The 23,834-nt window shown below is 38.9% G+C and overlaps 1 protein-coding gene across 1 annotated transcript in view; it reads left to right on the plus strand.

Moving 5' to 3' along the window:
• The window catches only part of RALGAPA2 (Ral GTPase activating protein catalytic alpha subunit 2), a 291,675-nt gene that overhangs the window by 233,065 nt on the left and 34,776 nt on the right, over positions 1–23,834 (plus strand). The window contains 1 exon segment of the mRNA XM_018576654.1: positions 22,554–22,675. Within this exon segment, the coding sequence (XP_018432156.1) occupies positions 22,554–22,675 (122 nt within the window).

Below are 23,834 nucleotides of genomic sequence, written 5' to 3' on the forward strand. Positions count from 1 at the left end.
AAAGTAAATTAAATATTAAAATTGTTTAGAGCTGAACGCTAGGCTAAGGTAATATTGTCTAAGTACAAGTGTCATGTATACTTTAACATTTTGTGTATTTCTTCTAGATCTGTGCAGTAATCGGCAGGAAACAATTCCTGCCCTTTGCCCATCTTTCAGCCTATTTGATAAGAAAGCTAACAGTGGAACACATTTATAACAAATGGTAAAAAAATAAAGATCTCTATGCCATAGTAACCGATCACATTTATTGTTTTCCATGAGAGCAAAGTTATGAAACCTTAATGGTTGTTGTGGGATTTTTCTCCAGTTCCGATCTAATGAACAGAAAAGAAAAAGCGTGAAAGTAGATAAAAGCTGAAGTGTCAGATCACGATACAGTAGTGCTATTTCTGCACTGCAGCCACATCTACCTACCTAACGTGTGAAAGAGAAACAGGCCTCAGACCTGAATGTGGCATTCTGCATGCTTTAGCCCTGCTGGAACCTCAGAATGTCCTCTTTAGGCATATACATTGTGGCTCCATAGGCTATAATAGAAAAGCCTATACAGGTGAAACTTGAATAATTAGAATATCGTGCAAAGTTCATTTATTTCACTAATGCAACTTAAAAGGTGAAACTAATATATGAGATAGACTCATTACATGCAAAGCAAGATAATTCAAGCCGTGATTTGTCATAATTGTGATGATTATGGCTTACAGCTCATGAAAACCCCAAGAACCCCAAATCCACAACCTCAAAAAAGTAGATTATTACATGCAATCAATAAAACAAAGATTGTACATAGAACAATATCGGACCTCTGAAAAGTACAAGCATGCATATGCACTCAGTACTTGGTTTGGGCCCCTTTTGCAGCACTTACTGCAATTACTTTTGCATGATATTCTAATTATTCGAGGTTCACCTGTAGATCCATGCAGAAAAGATATAATTCCAGCAGATTGTGCCTTTAGAAACAAGTCTGCAAGGGCAGCAACAATTTTTGGGTTGGCTTTAAAACACAACTCCAAAAACACAAGCATATATTCTAGCCACAAATATTTTTCTGTTTTAGTTAATAGGCAAATGTAGAATAATTATTTGTAGTAATTTCTTCTAATCGTGTCACTGATGAGCAAGTCCGAATAAGTTAAATGATGACTAAACCCAAGAAAGAAAATGTTAATACATTGCAGCTTTCCCGTTCTTAGTTGTGGTGGCTTTAGTAGTTTATTACTCAACATTTACAGAAAATGCCCGTCTATCTTGCTAGAACGCCAGTGTCCTTGTCGCTTCCTGTGAACTGAAAGCAAAAATACCATCATCTTTCTTCTGTAAACTACCAATCCCCCATGTAATGGTAAAAAAACAAAGGCAGACATATTTGAGGCCCAGCCTAGGTGACATAGGTACAGTGAGGCTAGTCGCCCAGGGACAGGAAGTTTGTTATTTCCAGGTGTAAAAGAAAACTAATGTAGCTACAACATCTAGGGACTGGCATAGGAGGTTTCTTGGGGAAGCAAATGACCCAATTGCACACAGTCTTTGCAACAAGTTATTGTCCCGTAGGCGGGGCTGTGTTTGGCATAATGACAGTTTGGCATAATGACAGTGCCTTTAGGAGTTAGAGAGGTACAAACTAAATGCAGCAAGAATGCTTTGGGCTATTTGTAGTAACTTACACTGTAAAGAAAACATAGAAAACCGGCGCACCGATCTAAGTGCAGTATAAAGTGACTATTTAATAAGGGTAAAAGTAATGCACTTACAGCATATTAAAAAACATCTCGCCTGTCACGCATCAGATGAAAGTCCCATCTCAGCTGCTGGTCCGAGATTGCTATCAGGATAGGGAGAAAGCAGAGTCCAGTTCAGTCCAGAAAGATCCCAGGACGCCTGTGCTGGAAGACACAGGTCTGATGAGCTTGATATTTGTAGTTCAACGATCTCTATTTACTTTTGTTTAATGGTCTTTACAGAAGAAATGTAGATTTAAAGGAGAACTATGAGATGAGTGATTTCCACTCACCTCATATTTCTAGCCGACTATGGTCCAACCTTTTTTGGCCGTAGTTCTCTTTAGGGTCACAGGAGGACATATACTATGTCCTCCTGCTACCCAAAACTCGGCATACAGGTGTGTCTAAGACATCTTGATGTCTAAATACAGCCCTGCCCTAGGGTAACCCTTGCACCAGCCTCACATTTGGATTGTGGCTGTTCTTGCCATTTATGACTACTCTAAGACTGGAGCTTCTTGCATTTTTATATATTAAAGTAGTTTTGCATTTTCAGATAATTAACCGGTTATTTCGGTTTAAGGTAAGCTGTTTCTGTACTATACTAAGCTTACCTACACATTGAAAACAACTCACTATAACATTGAAGGAAGATAATCCTACAATGAGTAGGTAATGTCATTAAACAAATAGCACCTGGTAGTGACGATCCATGGTTAGGAGATAAAAGCTGCCAGGGATGATGTGAGCCGTAGAAGCAGGTGTTCCTCTGTCTTTGATTCTTACACTGGAATAAACCGCTTGATTTCACAGTGTGACAGCAAGACTAAGTTTGGAGGATTGTTTGGCAAAGAGGAGCGCCTCGCTTTTCATAATCTTCTCTACTCATATCCCTAATCAGCTTGGGCAAAACTGATTTTCTTTTTTTCCTGACATGGCTTGTGGCCTTTATATCAGGCTTCAGCGACATAGAACAAACTTAATTTTTGTTTCAATAGTTTTATTTTAGGAATATGCACGTTTACGGAGAACCGTAAAACATCAAGAACCTTTCTAACAAATTTGATAGCAAGACAGGGTAGCAACATGTAACATTGTAAATAGTATCTAATACTTGTTTAGGGTTTTGGGTCATATCGCCGCAAACGTAGGAGTGAGAGCAATAATTTTAGAGCCATTATTCACTGATAACACTAAACTGATGAGCAGTAAAAGCGTTTTAATCGTCGCCTATGGGCGTTTTTTGCGATTTTGCGGGCGCACGCAATTTTAAGGCTTGACATGTTTGGTGTCTATTTACCCGACGTGACCCCGACTTTTATGTTTTACTAAAAATATGGGTAAGAATAAATGTTTTATAACATAACGTAGGGAAACTTTTTTTTTTACATTTATGGTACTTTTTTCATTCTATAGTAAACCCCCCCCCCTGGTGATTATATACCTCCAAAAGATAGCTCTATCTGTCCCCAAAAAATGTTAACATAAATTGCAAGGCTATAGTCCGGTCAGACACCATCAAATTTTTCAAGCCCTGGTTTTAACAGTGATAAATGTGCAAAGGCATTATATGTACTTTTATTTTGTTTATTGCTCTTTTTGGATTCTATAGATATCCTTATTTTAATGCAGTCATTACATGTTATGGAAGATTTAATCAATATGATGACTTTAATACTCTACCTGGAAAAATGGTGTTGGGAAAAAAAATGAAATGTCCACATACTGCCATTCTTAACAGACAATTATTGTATTATAAGCAGCATAATTATAATACAGCAGTGTGCTTGACTCATATTTATAAGTTGTAGAGGAATCTTACCTGGCAGTGACTGAGTTAAGTTGTTTGCATGAATATCCCTTATAAATAATACAAAACCCTCTGAACATCTCTGCAGACATTTTGGCTTAACCAATCCTGGCGGCATGTTGTAATTGCTATTCCGTATGACTTCTGTCAGCCAGTTCATCCAGAACATTTTTCAATTTTCTCTGGAGAAATTGAAGGCTGGATGAACAACAAATGTGTCATGTATAGACAATATGAACATTATTACGCTAATGTGCTGCTTACAATGCACAACCGTGGAGAAGTGGCGTTGTCAACTGGGAGCTGACATACAACTTTATATGCCTTTAAACCATCATATTACTGTTGTGCTACGCTATGCTAGACCAATGTCTGCCTGTTTTAATGTTTGTTTTATTTGTATACAGTAAGAAGCAGGACATGCTTCTTGCCATGGTGGGAATCTTTAAACCATGAAGATCTACTACCAAGGGAGCTTGTAAAACATTTGCAAAGAGAATAACATAGCCCAAACCTATTTCTATATAAATGTAATATTGGTGTGCTGGGCTGTACAATCATCATTTTACCATTTTTGTACAGGCTCTTGAATCATTCAATGTTCCCAGTTAGTCATTTTGTTTCTTTTTTTTTGGGGTGGGGGGCAGGGGGTGTACATAGACACAGTGCCACTTGTGTCTACAGGGATAGCCTCCTAGGAGCTTCTTAGGCAAACCTAATTTCCTGAGTGTGTCCCCTGTAAAATATGTTAAGCTTGTAACAGTGCGAAGTGTATTGAGGATTTTGATTTATAGTCAGCTGTTTTATAGCTGAACAAAATAAATTGGGTGGTGCAGGTCTCTGTTAACCTATATTTCCTGTTTTTAATCATCTTTTATCCAATATCTACTTATGTATATATTTTCCATCAAACCAAGGAGCTCTCCTAAATTTCTTGCTTGGAATCCCAAAACTGACAAGTGTTTGGGACTCCCTACATTTCCCTTAGCCATCCTACAAATCCTTTATTTATTTTCACACTGCAGTTTTTTTTTTACTACATTTTCATAACTGTCCATATTTTGCTGCACAGTTTAGGAATATCTATAGATGCTATAGTTATCCAGCACTGTGGCTAAGCTGTTAGCGCTGTTGTTTGCAGTACTGGGGTCCTGCATTCAGTCCTCATACCAAGTACTGTCAACTGATATAATCTAGCAATCCTTACTAACTTACTAATCTAATTCACACTTGGCTTCTCTATTTTGGCTTTATGTTTGTAAAATAATGACTCGGTGTAATATGCCATGTGTTGTTCATCTGAGGTTGTATATACCTCATTTTAAAATCTTCTAAGGACCAGATGATTTTTATTATGTCCTGATACTTAAAACCACAGAATTCAAATAAGGTGTACGTTTACACGACTGTATGTTGGAAATTAAACAGAAGCTGTACATGTGGACTTGTTAACTTGCTTAGTGGTTCATTTTGCTGTATGTTTTATTTAAAACCTAGCTGCAGTGTTTTATGGTTAAGACCACTGAAAACTGAAAATGCCAATTGCAGAAATGCTTAATTTGCTTTTTTTAAACCCCTTGGTATGTGTAATTTTCTTACCCTGTAACTGCAGCTTTTTGGTCATTCAGCTTTGCTGATGTAACAAGGGAGTTAAATGGCCTCAACAAGTGAGAAGTCCCTGAAGATTCAATTAACCTGCCATATCTTTTTTTAAAGCAGCCACTGATTAGGGGACTTCTTGAAATACGTACATGTTACCGTCATTATGAATAGGATTAACAGTGCAACAACACACAGAGGACTGCATTGCTTGGTAACATGCAGCCTTTCCCCACACATACCTCCCTTGGCAATAGCTCTGCCTGTAGAATCAGCCAGCTAATTACATAACGTGGCTATCGGCAGCACTGATGGAACAGGACACCTGCATTGTTACACTGCTCTCAGTGGACCCAATGTGGTTTAGGGATTTGGATCTTAGAGGAAGTAATGACAACAGCTTGTGTTATTCTAAGAAGCAGGTAATATTATGTGGTCAGTCTGCTAAGAGAAGGATCAGCATATTGTATATAATTTATACATTTAAAGCTATATTTTTTGGAATTAAAGGTATTTTTATTGTTATAATGACCTTTTTTGAAAAGTTGTTGGTTCCCTTTACTTATTTAGTCTTTCCTTTAAAAAAAAAAAAAAATTTAAGAATCTGGCAGTCTTGTTGCTTGTAGCTGTTAATCTGATTAAAGGACTTTAATGTAGTTAAAGTATGCAAACCCATCATCTGAATTATGAGGCTGTCGGAGCTTGTGGATTGAAAAACTCAGTATGTGTAAAAAGAACCCTAACAAAAAATAAACAAAGGTCTTTTACCATTCTCCACCTTCTACGTCAAGTCAGCAGCCAGGGCAATGTGAGACTGATCACAGATTTTAATTACTATATAAAGATATCAGTGTAACTTTAAATGTTGGTCCTTGCCATTGTATAAACTTAAATATATGATAGCATAAAGGGCAACTTGACTGAATCATCAGAACTTACTGGCTGCTTGTCCAAAGTGTTTGGAAGCGTGAGCCAGTTATATGGATAAACAAAGCCATTAAGAGATCTCATGTATCACACAAAAGCCAGAAAGGCTCTAACCTGTTTTATACTGTGGATATGACCAACTTTTAATTGCTTCAGTCTTGTGTATTAGGAGCTTTATAACCCCACACCTAATGCTCTAGTCTAGATGCCCCCTCTTCCAGACCTATTGCACTTTTGTTACATGTTACCCAGCCTTAGAAATGGAATCTAGAACTGCCTGGACTTTCTGTAGGTAGTAATACCAGTCAAATATAAAAATTATATCATTTAGATATGCTGAAGCATATGTTTTGTCTCACCTCCTGCATCTTGTAGCAGACAGGGTCTCTGACTTCCTAAACTCTAGTATACTTTTCTATGTTGACACTGTTAGGTCTCTTTCTGCTGAGAGAGCCTCCCAATCCTTCCAGGATTTTATTACCTGCACATGGTAAGGACATTTCCTTAGGGTGGTGTATATGGTTGTTGACCACTGATTTTTTTCCCAAATATCATAGGGCCCTGCCACTTTGACAGAAATTTACTCTTCAAAGCGGGCGCCAAAACTAAGATTTCTGGGTTAAAGGTTCTGAATTTGGCAGAGCATTTTTAAACTCTGATCGGCATCTCTTAAATTTGCTGGTAATGCTACTGAACTATGGGCATATCAGCTGCTATCCTATCCTGCACCTGAGCGATGTGTTCGAGCACACTTTTGTGAGGTGTGGCCTCTTGCTCCCTTTTCTCCCACACTTTATCCAGGAGTCCTTTGGAATGTCTACCCTACAAAGATTTAAATGGGGAAAACCCTGTGGACAACTGTGGCACTTGCCTTACTGAACAGTATGGTAACAAGATGTCACAGTCTTTCCCATTTTTATTAACCACATTTTTTTTTACCATAGCTTTCAGGGTTCTATTGAATTGTTCTACCAACCCATACGATTGAGGATGGTACAGTGAGGTGCCTAGGTGAGCAATTTTGTCACTTTCAACATGAAAAGGATACTGTTGTCTGTAAAAATTTCCACAGACATACATGTGCAGGAAAACATGTGGCATAGCTCTTTCACTTTAACCTTAGAGGAAGTGTTTCTCTGAGGGATTGCTTCTGGATGCCGGTTGGCATATTCAAGGACTATCAGTATGTGCAGATGCCCCCTGGCAATATTTGGCAGTGGTCTGACTAGATCCATATCAAAAGGGACCTCAGTGCTAGGCAAGGGTACCAGCAAACTTCAAAAATGTGGTTAGGATTCATAAAGTTGACGCTCGCGGCAAAATTTATAACACTGAACTGCTTTGTAAATACTGCAACTCAAGGCTCCTTTTTTTTTCTTCTGCCTCTATATGAATATCCAGCACATGGGCCATATGCAGTACCTTACTTTTGTGAGACTGGGGAGCCACCACAACTTCTTCCTATTCATTCTCTACATGATACAGTAAGTCATGGTATACTGCAAAATGAGGGTATACCAGGGTAACTTCTGTTCTTGAGGTTCCCCATTTATAAACTTTACATTTTTCCATGCATATGTCAAATTGAGATCCAACAACTGTGCGGTCCCAAAATCTTCCCTGGCCAATGGTATATCTGTTATTTTTGGCACTGGGGTCATTTCCTCTGACTTCCCCAACTGTGATCACTAGTGGGAAGTTGTCAGGTACCTCTGACTTAGGGGTATCAATCTTCCCCTCAAGTTCAAGCACAACAGTGACATCATTTACTTCAGACAAATTTTAGAACCTGTTTTCTCCACCCCACAGTTCCCAAAACAGAGGAAAATTTCAACCCATTATTACACTGTGTAGCAAGTTGTTAAGCACATCCATGATATGCTTTATAGTTTCACTAGGTGCCTGCCCTGAGAGCACTGCAGTAGAGTAGTCTAACAGTATCATGTATATAAAGTACTCCCCTTCAGACTGCACCAAGTTTGACAGAATCCACCCACCAGATTGGCATGGAGCAATGTGACAAGGTTTTCAGAGGCTAATAATGCCTTCACCAGATGTCTTTTTATGGTAACAGGACATATCTGCCTTCCAGTCCCAGTCCCTAGGTGTGATGCAAGAATAGGCCTGGCAAATAGTGACCTATGCCTCCCTAGGTGACATGCAATATGCTGCTTAATTTGGCAGCTTGCAGCCATATGTCCCAGTCCTTACCTAAAAAAAGACTGCTTTTAGACCTGGAGACCGTTCATCACTGGTACCCACAGGTGTCTCAGCCCCCTCCATGTCTCCAATCTGGGCAGGCTTGAGCCCCCATGGTTGCAACCTTTTGTTTGTAAGTTGGAGCAAATCATACATCTGGGACCTTGCAGGCTTCCCAAGTTCATTTTCCCATTTGAACATACACTGCACTCGGACGTCCCAACCAGGGGCTTGACTAGAATTTCTCCTTTGAGTTTAGGCTACTCCTTGGCATCCTGAGGTTGTAAGCAAAGTAGGCCCTGCTCTGCACTAGCTGTTGGGATGTAGAAGTCGACCCCTACGCCACCTCTCTAGCAGGGCCTGCTCTAGAGACAGGTTTACTTACTGCTGTTCTTTTTTGAAAGCTGGTGGGCTACAGTGGGCTGTTAAATCTGTTGGGCCTTAAAGCAGTTTTCTGTGAGCTGTTTTATAAGCTCTTTTATTTTGTTCAGCAATAGGTGTCTGTCTTTAAGAACACTGTCTGCATATGAGTACCAAGTTGTAAGGAGGGCAGGCTCAACTGGTATTGGCAGTGGTAAACCATGCATGAGACAGGGACATTTAGGTTCAGACCCAGCAGGTTTGTCCTCCACTTTTATTCAGCAAGGTAGCAAACAAACGCAGGAGGGCTTTGTATATCAAGTCCATAGAATAAAACAAATATCTGTTCATCCAAGCTGCTAACTAAACTGAGGTCCTGACCAACATTGTGCTCTCCAATGGGTTCTCCAAAACAAACTAGCAGCATATGCACCTTTTACGTGTTCTGTTAGCAGTCAGCCTTTTCACACAGCAGCAGGCTTCCACATCACAGAGAGAGTTAAAGTGAGAGTCATGAACAGCTCATATATACAAAGTTATGTGGACAGCTGAGACTAATAATGATGTCTGGCTACCAGGTAAGATGTGGAAGGCTCTATCCTTTAAGCTCAAAGCTTTATAAAGCCTCTGAGCTCTAGGACTCAGAACAGAACTTAAGATCTGAGAAAAACAAAAAGTTTGTTTTCTCCACAGCAGCCATAAAAGCAGGTGACAAATACACACCATCCACATTCCTGCCAGCCAGTGCCTCACACTGAGTCTAGTTTGTCATTTCAGGACTTTGCCTTTCACTAGCATAGCTCTGTTAGTGGCCTTTTGATGCTACTGCAGACCTCTTGTACATGTAGGTTAATAGGCATTAGATGGCACAATGATTTTACTACCCTCCTGTTTGAGTCATAATTTAAAAGGTCTGCTCCTTTGCAGTGAATATCCAGTAATTGATTATTGAGTTTCCATTGGTTGTTCTCCTGCTATTTCTATTGGATTTTGTGCTGTTGACTGTGCAATTTTGATTTGAAAGCTGCAGTATGAGGCACAGCTGGCTAGCTTCATGCGCTGATAATGTGCTCGTTTGTGTTACGGGCTTGAGGATTTCACACAGAAAGCACGCACAGCCGTTCTTACTTGATCGAGAAAGTAACTTGAGCTTTGTATAAGGCCTTTCAGACAAAATGAGAAAATGGATCACGTTCAGCAATTGATTGCTCCTTGCACTACCCAGCTTTGCTAAACTCCTGTCTAGAGATGCTTAATCAGAAGGCAACATGCTATTGTACAAGTGTATAGTTATCACAAGTTATTCTTTCCAATTACAGAGGGGAAAAATATCAATGTGATATACTTCATGTTATTTTTAGGTGTATTTATGTTCTTATCAGTATGTATAGAGATTACAGAGCTGAGTTTAAGACTGTTGGTAGTGTAAATGTTTAAGTACAGGTCTATAGGAAGCAGAAGATAAAAGAAATGCATAATTAATAATATATATAAAGATATGCATTTTTTAAATATTTGCATTCAAGCCTGGAAAGCATTGCAATTGTGATCACTCAATTACAGCTGCAAAGCTCAGGCTTCTGCACATTCTCTCCCAGGCAGAGCTCGTACTGAGGTACGGAGTTTGTTAGGAGAGATGGGGAAGTACGGCCAGACTTCAAACTGTATTAAATCAACTCATACCGCGTCCAGCCGTCCTCGCTCTAGGTAGATGTGGTATTATGGACAGCTCTACCGCATTTAACCAGAGGGTGGACATGGTATGAGGTCATTGTGGTCTTGCGTAAAATCTCTAAGGCCCGGTTCACACCTGGGCGTTTTGTAGCGCGTTCCTACGCTCTGCAAAACGCTCAAACACCGATATCCCATTATTTCCTATGAGTATGGTTCACACCTGGGCGTATTACAGGCCATATGAACGCGCTACAAAACGCCCTACGCCCAAAGAAGTACAGGAGCTTCTTTGGGGCATTTTTGTCACGCGTTTCCATTGGGATACAGCCAAGTAGCCCTCGGAAACGGGTGTTTGTCGCACATTTTTTTTTACCGCGAAACGCAACAAACGCGCATATTTGATACGCCTAGGTGTGAACCCAGCCTAAAAAGGAACTTTAGCTCTTTTATACAGATTCATTGCTTTTTAAAATGCATATTCTTCAATCATACTTCTTTAGGAAAATTACACCAATCTAATGTAAAACCAGGTGAAATCACTAAATGCACGTACAGGATTTGACATCCTGAAAAATGTTACATGTTACATGGGGTAAACTATGGCCCACTCCTATTGCACCATAGGAGCTGTTTGTTTTTTCCATGTTTTTGTCTTTTTATTGCATAGTTAATGCATGTTTTTTAAACATTGTTTTATGTAGTTAGTTTAGACATATAGAAAGCTCAGTGGTATTTTCTTTTTATTTGGCCTTTGTCATCCACATGCTGTTCCAATGTGAACACATTGATTGGATTTTTACAGTCTGAAAAAAGTTTCTGGTACAAATTGATCATTACATTTATTCCATTTTTGTTTCCTTACATGCACACATACTTAAATTGGGCATGCATGCATGCCTTAAAGTGACATTAAAGTAAAAAAAAAAATGTCCGTCCCCCCCCCATATTAATGTTAGCACATACCTTTAAATGATGTCTTTTATTCCGATCTTCTTTCCTGATGTTTTCATCTGTCCCTCCAGCGGTGCGGCGGCTCTCCGATCCAGCGCTGAACCTCTCTGCTTGCAGGCACTTCCGATCCAGCGGTGTCTGCAGGCGGGTACACGCGTCCATAGACTTACCTTGCGTCTCTGCTCTGCTAGATCAGGACCAGGATAGTAAAAAAAAAAAGGGCTCTGATATTTGCCAAAACTGCGCTTAGGCTAGTCAGAGAAACAAGAGGGCAATCAGAATAGCTGACTGCTGCTTTTTGTTAAAGTTTATTGGCTATATTTTGTGAAAACTGTAGAAATTTTTTTGAAAAACAAAAAATAGTCCTAAATGGTTGCTCCCCCACCCAAAAAAAATGGTTATTTCGGAAGTGTTTTCAGAGATTGCATTCTTTCCACAGACAAGGAAATCAACTAGTTTCAGTAACAAACATCTCATGTCCATGGGTAGCTTTAGACTGTGCCAGATTTTAAAGCTTGTTTTTTTAATTCAGTACATTTCTGAAATGCTCTGCATAAGGAGCAAAAATGATATCATTTAACCATTTTGGACATTTTATATTCCCCATTAAAGATTGTAATTTGCTAATTGCACCACTAATGGCTTGTTATGTTTTAGACAGAATTTTCCTTTTTAGTAAATACAGCTTGATGATGTTATTTTCCTTTAATGGCTTTCCTTTAATATGCTTTTGCCGGTTTTGGTCATTTTATTCTAATTGTCTCTGTGAAGTAGCATAGTGCATTTCCTGGAGTTCAGATGATGTCCACCTCTGGTGAGGCTTGCTGATGTGACCATACTGAATTCTAGGAATGAGGAGACGGTCATAAGTTGAGAATAGCTAGGTAATATAGAAAGCAGGCGTGCATGTCAGACATGGACATAACATAGGTTTACTACAGCTATTTTTATAGTGGTTGCCATGCATTCGGTTTTTCTTTCTTTTTTTTTTTTACTTCCTGTTTCTGAGGATTCGAGACCCAACCAACATAACTTTGCTTATAACTGCTGTAGAGCATATCCATATTGGTCAATATTGGAAGCTGTGGTATATTGGTATGATATTAAAACATATACAGCCTACATTTGTACAGTACAAAATATTTTTTTTCTTCAATATACTTAGAAGAATAAAAACTTGTCTCAAGCTTATTGCTATTAGTGAGACTATTGGAGAAATGTCACCTCTAACAGCAGGACAAGAAATGAGGGGAGCTGCAGAGATGTGTCACTGGGTCAAGAAAACAAAGACAACATGTTCTAACTAAGTTTACTAAAAAAAAACATTCTGTTGCAGTCAGTCTCCACTGAAGAGATAACTATCTTTTCCTGCCCATACAGGAAGTTAGGGGAAGTCTCCCTTTTACGGACATAGGCCACAAATAAAAAAAATCTGACAGAGGCTTTATCCCTTCCCTGTGTCCAAAGTGAATTTAAAAAATATATATAAATAGCTGATATCATGAAGTTCTAAAAAACAATGGGAGGGCAATTAGTGAGCAACTAATTTTTGTCTAGCAACCACTGCAGCTTTTCAGTTGTACATACATTTTAAAGTCTCGAATTTCCTTTCCCATACATGTTCATTTTAGCTTTGTTAAAGTCAGAATATTGTTAGCAGGTTAGCCTTTTCTGCTTTTTATTGTTTTCTGCCTTGCTAATGAAATTCACCTTTTCATTTTGTCCAGGTCTCATTTGTCACATGACAGAAAGTGGAGAGAAATCCTAAATTTTACAGTTGTCACCAGAACAAGATAAGGGTAAATCATCCAATGTGGACACCTGTTCCAGTGCCAACTGTCTAAGAACCTGGGAATTCCCCATACTTTGGAGTGGGCTTCTTTCATTTTCTTCATGGAGGTGAAGTAAAATCACCCTAATGAAACAGGCTGCCAAAATTAACCTGATAGGGATTGTAACCCTTTTCTGCTCTATACAAAATTAGGAAAAATAGTTGATGCTATAGATCCAATTTAGGGCACCAAAAGAGAGCTGGAGCAGCTAAGTATATCTTAAGGTTGTAAGTAGGGATGTCCCGATGCCACTTTTTCAGGCCCTTGTACAAGTACTTCCCCTCATGTACTTGCCGATACCAATTACCGATACTTTTTATTAAAGGGACAGGTGACTTTAAATGATCCATAGTACAACTACATGTTCTGTACTATAACATTTTAAATTAATAATATTAATAAAATAAATAATTAAACACATAATGTAATATCTAATATATTTCATTTTATAATTCAATGTAGATAAATGTCTTTATTTTTTGCTAAAAGTGCCTGAGTGCTGGATAGGATAGCACTAGGCTGTATGAACATACCACAGACACTTCTCCTCTGGACTGACAAGACGCATTTGCAAACAGGCAAATACAGACACAGGCAGATACTGATCACTCAGAACTGAGTGATCTGATTGGCTGGTTGTGTGTTGCCGCTTTGTGATGCCTTCATTGCATCGCGCGCTGTGATTGGCTGGAGATGAACTTTTTCATCTCACAACGCTGCGCACGCTGTCGCCGGGCAGAGCGGGGGATTGAAACTCACTAGACACAATGCAGGCGAAGGGCCGCGAGTCGCCGCTCGCCTGTGCGCCGCGCTGCTTCGCCTGCAGTGTGTCACGGCCTTTAACCTCTCGTCCATGGAAAGTCGCACACGTTCCTCGGGCGGCCCGGTAAATCCCACCTGTAGCTCCTCTCGCCGGACCAGCGCTGACTCGCCGCTGCGGGGTTTTTTTTCTTACTTACCTCGCCCAGCGTCGTGTTACTGCTGCTCCGGTGGGCGGCTCTCCATGCGGGGTCATCTGGAAGTCTCCGGCCACCTAAATTAGGACCCCCACCTGGAGCTCCGCCCACCGGAGCAGCAGTGACGCTCGGCGAGGTAAGTAAGGAAAAAAAAACAAAGCGCAAGCTTCGGCGCTAGGCATCGGGGCATTTTGACAAGTACAAGTTCTTGTCAAAATGCCCTGTATCAGGCCCGATTCCGATGCTAGCATCAGTATCGGGGCATCCCTAATTGTAAGTTAACAAATAGTCTTGTAATGGTCCTTAGGTATCTTTTATATTTTTACCTGTGGAATAATTTTTTCCTGTTTGTAGGAACACGTGCTGTTTGATGGCTTGACTATGTTTCTTTTTTGTTTATTTGGGAAACCCTGTGTAATAAGCAATTGTACCAATATATTAGCAAAAGCAAAAAAACAGGCATATGAGTTTGACAATTTATGCTTCAAGCTTTATATGAAAATGCAACTGTCGGGTATAAATCACTTTAAAACCACAATTGCATTTTCCTCTGTGGTTTCAAAAATCCCTAAAAGTTTTATTGACAGGGACACCTATTTACTGTTAGATATGAAAGTATTATGTTTCATTTACAATGCATTCTACTTTAAAGATGAATATCACCCAGCTATCCATTTACCAGCCCTAAAAGTCCCTAAAAGCGGTGTCTTCCCAGAACTAGAAGTCTTCCCAGTTATTTCCATTCCCATGCTGCCATCTTGGATTCAGGAGCCGACTATGACTTTCTGGTCACTCACAACAGGCCCACTACTGCCTATGCATTAGTACCTGCTGAAAAAATACTATGTCTTAATTGTGACTGAAGGTCTGCTTTAAGGGAATTAGTTGCTTTTTTGCAGTTTTAAGGTGCATTTTATTTAAATGTTGGGTTTTTGTTTTAGTTTTATTTTGCTTTTGGAAAGATTGTTCTTTTTCTTTTATAATTCTTTTAGCACATTTGTATAGCACCAACATATATTGGATGAGTTTACACAGTACCTAAAACCATTCACATTGCTCACGCCCTTATTTGGTACTCATGCACGCTCAAGAGGCAAATCAGGTGCAAATAGTCCATAGGTGGTGCCAATATCCTGGTAAACATAGTATAGTATATCTACTAAGATTCCTACTCAACAAGATTATAAGTCAAATTCAATATGTTAATGAGGTATAGGAGCCAAAGTAATATTGATCATTAAATATAACTTTTAATTCTACAGCATAAAATTGTATCCACAACTATTAAAAATAGTATGGGGCCACAACAGTGGTGATAAATATACTGTGTAATTAATATACATTTGTGTAGTTCTTTTCTCCCTGGGGATTCAAAAGTGCTTATCAAATCTAAAACACTCAAAAGGTTGTGGCGCTCCTCCACAGCAAACAAGCAAGGGAGAAACCAAGTGCTCACCGGCTGGAGCTCGTCCTCACTCAACAATAACAATAGCTGCCATCAAATCAATAAAATTTGATTTGACGGCTGCTTATCAAATTTGTTTTGGGGCAGATAGGCAGTGAGGAAGCCAATCTCTGCACATTCAGTAGAATATCATACTAGGACCAATTTTAGCCAGGAGCAAATTAACCTAGATAGTGTCCTGGCTGGGACAGAAAATTTTTTGTTAGTATCAGTCAAAAACCAGTTGTACACTGAGGTTATATAAAGGGACACATAAGACACATGTAAGCTGCCGGCATGTGCCACTTGCTAGGCATCGTTTCCAAAAGGGAACTGATTATTCTAGAGCAGCATGTATATAAATAAGAGGAATGTCAGTGCATTATAATTTCCATTCAAAATTAAATGCAATGGCTTTGAAATATTGGAGTGCACCTTTGTTAGGTGTTTCTCATGCTTCCAACAATTGTTAAGCTTCCAGTAAGACAAAATAATTTGATCCTTTTTTTTCTTCCGCCCTCTGTTTGTTGCTGTTGTCTGTAGCATCTAACAGGTGTGTATTACAATAAATTTGCATATTGCGATTAATGTTTCTCTTTCTACAGCCATCCATGTCCCCTGTCATCATTATGTTCTGAAGTGCTGAAGAATATTTCATTTTCACATGTAAATTATTTTAATAAAACCAGGCCATTGCAATGTGGAAAAAAAGAATTTTAATGTCGCCCTCTCAACTCCAAAACAAGGGGGAGGGGAGGGAAAATAATGAAGTTAAAATAAATAGAGGAGTTCTCTCTCCCTCTCTTTTTTTTTTTTGAAGTCGCTTTCTGAAGAAACATTTTAATTCAGGTTATTGTTGTGGAAGCAGAAACTGGGTACCATAGAATTCCTTTGATTGCGCGCAGCTGAATGACTGGCTTGCAGGCACACAAAGGTCCCCTCCTGCCCCCTCTAATGGCCCTGTTTCAGCCACACTGCGTCACTAACCCCCATTGATAAATGATGCTGCTGAGGCATTTTTTTTTAAAGAGACAAAATCTTTGAGTGGCAGATGCTAAGGAGGATTGAAACAATATTTAACTTAAGCAGCTTATGAAAGAAACATTTGTTTTGTATGACTCCATTGTCATTTCTGAAAGATGTGCATTAATAATGCTCTGAAGTGTGGCTCTTTAGATTTGACTATGTGAACTCTTGGCGTCCTTTTGAGGCACAAAAGTAGGCAGTGTAATAGTAAAAAAATAAAAAAAAATAAAAAAATTTCACTTACACATTTTTCTTAATGATTAGTTTTAGTTTTGACTCCAAGTTCAGCTATAGTTTATATATTGTTATTGTTGTGTTATATACATATGCTTGAAAGAGATTACTTTACTGGGTCAGTCAATTCAAAACTAATTTAAACTCTTTATATTAAAGTTCCATATATCTCTTGGGGACTGTTGGTGAGATCTCTGCACTTATCATGGATCATTTATATTTATTTTAGATTATGGAGACTGCAGCAGTCTCCAAGGTGGACAGGAGCAGAGCTGAAAGAGTTTGCTGTTGGAGTATCTATAAAAACCAGAGACAGACTTAGCCCACCAGGCTTGACCTAATATATCACTTTTGGTTGGAATGTCCCACATGATATAATTTGAATTTTTGGCTAGAAAAACGCTGAAACCCCCCCAATAATTATAAATTTTATGAGAGCAGAGGCCCTGTTTAAAACAAAATGCTAGTTGCAATTTTTTGTTGCACAATAATTACGTAATTGTTTATCAGACCAATATTTTTAGGATAAAATACACTATATAAAATTTTAGTGTAGGGAAACCGAATATAATACCCAATTTTTGGTAAAATATAAAAGATGGTGCACCTGTGAAATTGCAAAAAAAATACAATACCCAAAATTGCCCATAGACTAAGCTTTAAAAAGCTTTTACCGCTCATCAATGTAGTGTTAACAGTGATTGATGGCCCTAAGTTCATGGTGATCATGTGTGGCCCAGTCGTTCTTTTTGCATATAGGTGCGCCCAATGCTTGTTTGTGTTTGTATGTGCGTGTACATGGGGGAGGGGGACTTTTTTTTGCTTTTTTAATTTTTTTTTTATATGTGACTATTAATTTTTAAGCTTTTTTGCTCTACTCTTATCTACATTGCTATCACATAAGGGCTAACAAGCCCCCTATGTGATAGCACAGGGGATGTGACCGGTCCTCTTTATGGAGACATCAAGGGTCTATTAGACCCCTAATGTCACCTATGGACCTCAAAGAAGCTGATGAAGCACAGATTGGGCTTCATTAGCTTCTTGTCTGGCCACAGCAGCCGGAGAAGTGACACACTGAAACCGAAAGTGATGTATTACACACTTTTTAGGGCAGAAGCCTTACATTTCACACTCTCTGACACTGGGGTGTCCCACTTACAAGGCCTCTTTCAGTTTATTTTGGCAACCCACAGCACTCAAGATTCCTTGGAATACACCTTCCAACCAACCTAATGCAACTTTTTGACCTTAACTATAGACCCTTACTGACACCTCCCTAAAAGGAAAACCTTAGCTGGTTCAGCAGGATGGCACTCTACAAAATGGAAATGTTGCCTTGTCTGCTATCTCTGTTCCAAACCATCCCTATCGGGGTTCTGAAATTGTATATTTCGTACAATGAAATCAGCTTTGCTTTGCTTCAAATTATTTTTGATTCTTTTTAATATCCATGAGGGCAATCACCCACACTGGAAAACTACAACCAGTTCTGCCAACGTATAAACAACTTATACTGACGTGTATGAAAGAACTAAGGCCCAAAATTCTCTTCTGGGATACCACTCATTTTCAAACATTACTCACACAGTGAGTCTCTTACTCCATGATCCTTGGTCGTCATGTGGGGTGAGCTCCCCCTAGCCGCACTGGCATCTCCGCTCCTCTTACTTCTTTACTTTTGACTCCTGTCCGTTTTTCATCCAACCTGTTGACTCACCTTTATCTTTCCTGCACATAGTCACCCTGATCTGACTCTGTCTTCCCTTATTAAATAGTGAGCCACAAGTGGAATAAAGAGCAGCTTACCACTCAAGACCCTGACTCACCAACACAACCACCCAGTATTGACACAAACAATTTACAAGGTTATTATCAAATGGTGATATCTTTGTAATATAGATCTGCATTTGTTGTTATTTAGTTGTATGGGATCTGTGGTTCCACCACAGCTGGAGGGCCGGAGTTTGGCTACGCCTGTCTTGAACAGTTGTCTTTAGAACAGGTCTCCCAAGTTATACTCTGACCATGCCTGCGTTATGCTGTTGATAGCCTATTCATTCTTCATCACATAATTGTCCCCATCCCTCCTGAATCTGTCCCATTTTTCTTTATATTTCTTACCTTCAGTTCCTTTCTCTCATCCTTTATTATTATTTTCTCCCTTTTTTCTTGGTTCTAGCACTTTACAAATTACCTAATGTCACTAGTGATCCTCAGTAGCACGATCGCTTATAACGTATTTTCCCTTTATCATGGTCCAAAATATATATATGACGCACCTCACTTGACTCCTGGTTATTACAAAAGCATCAGGAATTATTTTGGAATGTGTATGCTGCTTTTGACAGTTTTCTTGAATATATGTAAATATGTTGGTCAGTGGAGGTATCTTTACATTTATTTTTTTTTTGCCTTGTTGGAGGCCTTTATATCGCCATATTATGGCCATCTAGTTTATGTAGTAAGTATGAGATTTCCATATTGTTAAACTTAATAGAAATGTATGCAGAAAACAATAGAGTCTTCAGTCCCTTATGCTGTGAAAGCTTCACAGTGCTTTGTTCATAGTCTAGGTGATCCTCTGCTTTAGGCCACCTTAGGAAGCTTAGTGCTTCTTTTTTACTCACAATATAGAAGAATGTAATTTGTAAAATTTATGTGTATCCAACTGATCAATGTAAAGGACAAATCTATCCTTACTATAAAAAAAAAAACTAAAATATCTTTTAAAACATTGAACTATTGAAAGTAGTATATACAAGGAATTTTTACTCTTTTACCTCATTGCCAGCAACGAGAGAGCATAGCAACTTGTGTCTGCTACATCATACTGAATAACGGCATATCTTAAATTGAATAATCTAGGACCAGCACCTGTTGCATCATGGTAGCTTGAATTTTATATTCCCATACTGAGACTTTTTTCAGTTTTGACATGTTGACGAGTAGGTGGACTGGCTACATACAGGTACACATAATCATTTCAGATTATCCTGACAGTTGGTGTTCTAGGGAAACCATGAGCATTTTCTTCCCTAAAGTAAGTTTTGTTTAAAGTGGGGAACATTGGAAACACCTGTCAAGTTTTCACTGCTGTCATTGTCCCTGCTGGGGAGATTCAGCCTCTCTATTTGTCCTCGTGACCATTGTCACCAGCACCAAAAGTGAAAGTAAATCCAAAATGTTACAGTTGTGACCAGGAAATAGTAGGGGAATTCTCCCAGTGGAAACACCTGTTCTGGTGAAAACTGTTTGAAGGAAATTTCTCTTGCTTTGAAAAAATCTCTCCCTTCAATTTTGTCTCCAGGACAGTTTAGGAAAATCACTCAAATGGGACATAGCAAAAACAATGGCCCTCTCTATTCCAAAACTGAGCAATTATGGCTTTAAATAAACTTTGAATACATTAATTATTATTTTGGCATATGCTATATTTTACATGCAGAATACAGTGTGATATTTAGTTGTTTACTGTCACCTTGCTGCAGGTTTGTATAAATTCTGCTGAATAATGTAGATGCCCTTCTGCCCATTCAGTTGAATAGTGCCTGTTCAACTAAATGTTGCTTTTTTTCCAGTAGTTTCAATTCAGCCACATAAAATTGAATACAAATGTTAGGTAATTGTAATGGAAAACATGCAGGTTTTTTTTACTGTTTTGGTGGATTTCAGGCCCTAATAAGTGTAAATTAACTGCCTAGGTTTAAATACTATTGTGGTAAAAGGTAGTCACCAGTGCATCTTGTGGGAAAATGATTTGCTCATTGCACCCCTGCCTGCAGCACTAGCATACATCCTGTCCTCGGAGTAGCAGAGGCCTCATAATGATTGCATTTGTATTTTTCTGCGGGCAGCAGCATGTGCCAGGGCTCTTTGCAGTCATTTTCAGCACCATGGACACTTCTCTGCTCTTTTGCTTTAAGCGGCTTGTACCACTGATGTCAATGTTAGGTATTAGATGTTGGAAATGTCTGTTTACACATTTAACAGACGCTAAAAAAAAAAAGTATCTACAGAAGACAGTTTTATTAGTAGCTTTCCTGGCAACTCTGCTGATTAAACAGCAGGGTATTAACAAGCAGTGCATGAAATGTCAGGATGGACACTCAAGCAGACTGCAAATAAATGAGTGACCGATGAATTGTAGGGAGATGGCAGGGCCCGCAGAGGTCCTCAGGCTCAGGTGGCTTTCTGATATAAGTTTAGTTCGGCTCTTTCAGTAATTTGTCACGCAGTAGCCTCCTCCTGCTGATATAGCACGTGCCAGCTTAGTGTCAGAGTGCTTGCCCGACAGACGGCCACTCAGGCCTTGTATCCTGCTGTTAACAGGACCAGAGGCTTGCTGTGGCAATGTGCAGCATGGAGTCCTGGCAAAAGCAAGCGTTGTGCGGAATAAGCATGCTTGTAATGAATTGTGAATGGTACGATGCACTCTCTTTAGAATTTGCTACGGGTGTGTGTCTGATCTCCAAGGAAGTTTGCAAGCTTATTAACTAAATTGAAGTCTCGAGGAGCACAACCAATAATGACCACAACAGCACTCTAGACCAATTTTTTTGTAACCTGCAAATTAACAAGCGACAAGCAGGGTCTTATTAGCACTTGTCTGGCTGTTACATTTTTATTTAGTATAAAAAACTTGGCCCTGTATGAAATATTTTCCACACATTGATGTTTAGTTTAACAAAGAATGCTTTTTACATTAAGCACACTTGCCCTATAACTTTATCTTTGCATTAATGATAGGTATGCTCTATATGCTCAACTTCTACCTTTACTGCTTTTTCTGTTCATTGCATCAAACTGAAAACTCCTACATTCTCACTGTGACTTTACCGTTTTCTATCTGATCTCCAGTGTTCAAAGTGTGTATGTATAGAAAGCTGGACCCAGGCCTGTGTCTATATATTTTCATATCAATAGTATAGAAACATCAACCTCATGGAATTTTTTTTTTTTTTGTTTATATAGTGCAGAAATATTAGAATTTGTTTCAAGGTTTTTCTGTTGTCTTTGTCCCGATTGGCAAGATTTTATCTTATTTCCTGTCGTAGAGGCAGTGGTCTCCAGAACACAAAGTAGGCGGTTTTCGTTTTTCAACATCAAATGTTAGGGTGTTCAGTTTCTCAATTGTCAGTGCTAGCAGTGATAACACAGATGGCTCTGTGTCACGATTCAATTGATTATGGAAGTCACCAGCACTCGCTTTCGTACGTGAAGCATAAGCATTTTTATTTACTTGCCTACAATACTTCTCCTTTAAATACTTTCATGCAATATGCTCTGGCCTTCTCCAGTTCTTGGCTGGCAAATGTAGTATATATTGGCATTCAAACTTCCGTTGTTTAGTTTGCTGCTGATGGAGGAAGAAATTAAGTATGTTGTCATGAGTCACTTTGGTAGGACCCAAATCGGAACCTTACTGCTTTCCATGATGGAGGGGGTTTACTTCATTCAAATAATACCATGACACCCAACACTTACAATAATAACAGCAGATTCGAAAAATGTTATCCTTTTTAGGCATAATCTGCTGTACATAGTATGAAATAAAATTATTATAAGGAGAGGCTGCAGAGGAAATGAAGAGGATGTTATTAGACTGTCGCTATTATAAATGTTTTATAACGTTATTTAAATATGATTATTGTTTAACCACACGAGTAATAATGTTTAGCCACTTATCACACAAAAGCTTAGGAATAGATCAGTAGCAGCTCATTCATAACAAAAGTTTGCAATTTTTTTTTGAATACTCCTCTTTTAATTGTTCCATGATTGCTGTGCAATTCCTTAACACGGTCATTCCAGCTATGAGGAAAGGGCTCTGTACCTTGAAGCAATAATACAGAACCACAGAGAGATGATGACTTTTGAAGACTTTGCTGCACAAGTGTTTTGTCCAACTCCCAGTTACTCTATGGTTGGCTTGGGTGAGTATGCCTAACAGGTTAAGGATTGTTCTTATATATCATGTTTGTACATGCTTAGTAATGTATTAAAAGACAGATTTGATATACTTCTGTTGTAATTATACTAAAAATACTTTCAACAGTATGATAAAATTTCATTTGTGTGCGTTTGTGAGGTTATAGGAGCCATGCGGTCATTTAAAGCTGGATATTCTAGACAGCAGATGCTGGAGAGTATAAATTGCTTGCAATACCAAGATGTGGCTTGCAGCAAAATTGAACAATGCAGAATAATAATGTGGATGACTTTAGGGTTCCTTTATTACCTTTTTGTAAACCTGTCAGCAATTGTAAAAATAAAAAAAGAGTAAGTATCCTGCCTAAAAGCAACATTTTCAAAATGACCTTTCCTATAATCTTTGTTAGCCACAAAACTTCTTCTGCGTGAGCCTTTTGATCCCATCTCAACCTACCTGACTTTAGGGTTAAAAGCTGCCCATTGACCATATCTACCAATGAAAACCTCTTTGGCCAATAAGATACTCTGATTGGACAGGGGAAGGTGGGGTGGTTTAGCCTTTAAGTTGGAAACTTAAGCCCATAGTAATCAAATAAATCAGGAGAGAAGTGATGCACACAAGGAGCTTTTCCTTCTACTAAAAGTAACAGCAAACACCTTCTGGAGCTTGTCCTTTAAATGCTTACTTTTGAAATAGCTGACAGATTTATTTTAAATGGTAGTTGTAACCTTATAGTAAAATTGTACAGGTGTCCTCCCAACACCTTTTAGTAGTATAGAAAATATCAGACCTTATGCAATGCGGTTCAACTCTACACTGCCTGGCATTCAGCTGCATCGGCATTGTTTACTTTCCTCCACATGTACACTCCATGGAGATCAATGGGGGAACTCAACTAGGTTCTCCCATTCATCTCTATGGAGCATGTAGTTGTGCTTGTGCAGTGAAGTACAAGGACCTGCAATAAAACTACACTTTACACTACATGTTCCATGATTATACGCTCCATTAGGATGAAGAACCAAGTTGAACTCTCCCATACACTTCTATGGAGCATGTGTAAAGCCAAACTCCATGAAAAGAAAAAAAAAATTACACACTGCACTGGGTGTGTAAATTTTAAAATACTGTTTTATGTGGTGGGGGGGGGGGGCGGGCCC

The sequence above is a fragment of the Nanorana parkeri genome, unplaced genomic scaffold, assembly GCF_000935625.1.
Source record: "Nanorana parkeri isolate BGI_ZX_2015 unplaced genomic scaffold, ASM93562v1 scaffold72, whole genome shotgun sequence".
Lineage (NCBI taxonomy): Eukaryota > Metazoa > Chordata > Amphibia > Anura > Dicroglossidae > Nanorana > Nanorana parkeri.